This window comes from Danio rerio, chromosome 5, assembly GCF_052040795.2.
Source record: "Danio rerio strain M-AB ecotype USA chromosome 5, GRCz13ab, whole genome shotgun sequence".
Lineage (NCBI taxonomy): Eukaryota > Metazoa > Chordata > Actinopteri > Cypriniformes > Danionidae > Danio > Danio rerio.
In genome coordinates this window covers 79,055,001-79,057,500 of record NC_141025.1, presented here as the reverse complement: position 1 = coordinate 79,057,500, position 2,500 = coordinate 79,055,001, and the positions used below count along the sequence as shown (strand labels likewise).

Here is a 2,500-nt window from a genome sequence, read left to right as displayed (position 1 = left end):
TCATCGACACCATCATCAAGAAATATGGGACGCACATCCTGATCTCCGCCACTCTGGGAGGTGAGTTAAAAAATTATACTCAAGTAAAACTACCATTACATTCACGAAAATGAGGTGCAAAAGTAGAGTAAAAGTAGTCAAGTATTAGTCAAAAGTAATCAAATAACCTTAAACATATCTAAGTTCACTAACATAAATACTAAAAGATCAAGTAAATGTGTCATTGCATGCCCTAAAATGTAGTGCAAGTAGAGTAAAAGTATCTGTTGACCCTTTTCACATTTGTGAGTCTCCCAGCAGCAGAAGTTGTTTTCACAATGCTTCAAGTTTAATATATCAGGATGATAACATTTATTTATTTTCCTGTCCAGGCTATGCTTGGTTTTATGGTTGGTTTCATAATTTTCATGCATGAGAGTCGAATTTGAGAACAAATCTCTCTGATAATGTAGCTTGTCTTCAGTGCCAAATGAAAATCCTATTCCTCCTGTTTGTGCAAAGCTGAACTGAGTATAATACCAATTTTACCCCTTTAATTTTTATCTCTTTAAAAAGTTTGCATATGTGCAGTTAAATAAATAAATAAACTCAATGCATTTGATAAACTTTTTTATCCCTTCACAAACATGAATAAATTAGTAAATAAAAAATAAATGAACTTACGAACGAACGAACAAATCAACAATCAAGCTAAACTTCAAAGACTTTTTTAATTCCTCCATAAACATAAATAAATAAATAAACTTAATGCATTTGAAAAGCTTGTTATCTCTCCATAAACAAAAATAAATAATTAAATAAATAGATACATAAATGAATGAATAAATGAATGAAAGTGTAATGCATTTGAATACTTTTTATCTTTCCATAAAATTAAACAAATGTACAAACGAACAAATGAACAAAGAGACGAACAGACGAATTAACGAACAAATGAATAAACGAGCGAATAAGCGAACGATCAAACAAATAAACAATGCATTTGAAAAAACTTTATGTATTCCTTCATAAACAAAAATAAATAAAAATGATTGAATAAACAAATCAACAAATGAACGAAATAAATACATTTAAAAGACTTTTTAATCCCTTAATAAACATAAATAAATGAATAAATAAATAAATGAATAAATTAGTCAATTAATAAATTAATCAACGAATCAATCTATCAAATAATCAATTAATGATTGAACAATTGAACAAATCAACAAATGAACAAATGAACTAAATTACAAAGACTTTTTAATTATTTAATAAATAAATAAACAAACAAACAAACAAACAAACAAACAAACATGAATGAATGAATGAATGAATGAATGAATGAATGAATGAATGAATGAATGAATGAATGAATGAATGAATCAATCAATCAATCAATCAATCAATCAATCAATCAATCAATCAATGAATAAATGAATCAATCAATCGATCAATCAATCAATGAAAATGTAATGCATTTGAAATAAATTTTTCCCTCCACAAAATAAAAATAAAAACGAATGAACGCTCAAATAAATGAATGAATGAATGAATGAATGAATTTAGAATAAATTAATAAAAACGTAATGCATTTGAAATACATATTGTACCCTAAAATAAATAAATAAATAATAAAATAAATAAATAAATAAATAAATAAATAAACGAAGGAACGAAGGAAACGAAGGAACAAAGGAAACGAACGAATGAACTAAATTACAAAGACTTTTGAATCCTTTCATAAACATAAATAAATAAATGAATAATAAATAAATAAATAAATAAATAAATAAATAAATAAATAAATAAATAAATAAATAAATAACATTGAAAACAACCTTTCTCCTATTTGAACGGATCTGCATTGTGTCTGATAGCCTTTTTGTCCTCTCCTGGCTCAGTGTTAGATGTACTCGTGGCTGTCAGCTCTAGTTGTTGTGATACGCTGTCGTTTTTCTCTCATGAAGAGCTCATTTTCAGGGGCTGGAATATTATATCACTTCTGGCTTAGTGGTTGAATTTGATGCTCTAATTATGGCATGGAGAAATCTGATATGAAGCAGGAATATGATGCTATGATATGATGGCCAAACGCAGCGCAGATCATCCAGGGTCATTTTCTACGTCTCTCATAGCCGATGCTGTTTAATTTAGCTCACGTTTGGGATTGTTTTCTATTTTTAGTGCATAAAATAACCAATTTATTGTGTTTATGTCTTTTTGTTGAGTGGATAATGATGTTATACTGCTTTATTTTTGCTCATGTTTGGGTTTAATTAGATTTTTATTGCATACAATGACATATTTATTATGTTTTGTTTTGGACAGTCTCTGTCTTTATTATAGGCATTTAAAAAATGTGTAATGTTTTTATTTTAATTATACATTAAAATAAAATAGCTAGTTATTGCTATTGTTACCCAACAAATGGGCAATTAAATGCCTAAATGATTCAATTAATAAATTTATGAATGGAGATTAAATGAATGAATGGAGAATTAAAAAGAATTATAAATGA

The 2,500-nt window shown here is 27.1% G+C and overlaps 1 protein-coding gene across 3 annotated transcripts in view; it reads left to right on the top strand.

Annotated features, from left to right (window-relative positions):
- Positions 1-2,500, top strand: part of brinp1 (BMP/retinoic acid inducible neural specific 1) — a 221,099-nt gene that overhangs the window by 122,027 nt on the left and 96,572 nt on the right. For all 3 annotated transcript variants that reach the window (XR_015489894.1, XM_087251056.1, NM_001328411.1), the window contains 1 exon segment: positions 1-60. This exon segment is cut by the window's left edge and continues 131 nt beyond it. Coding sequence is in view for 2 of the 3 variants with exons in the window: in XM_087251056.1 (XP_087107182.1) it covers positions 1-60 (60 nt within the window). In the remaining variant the exon portion in view is untranslated.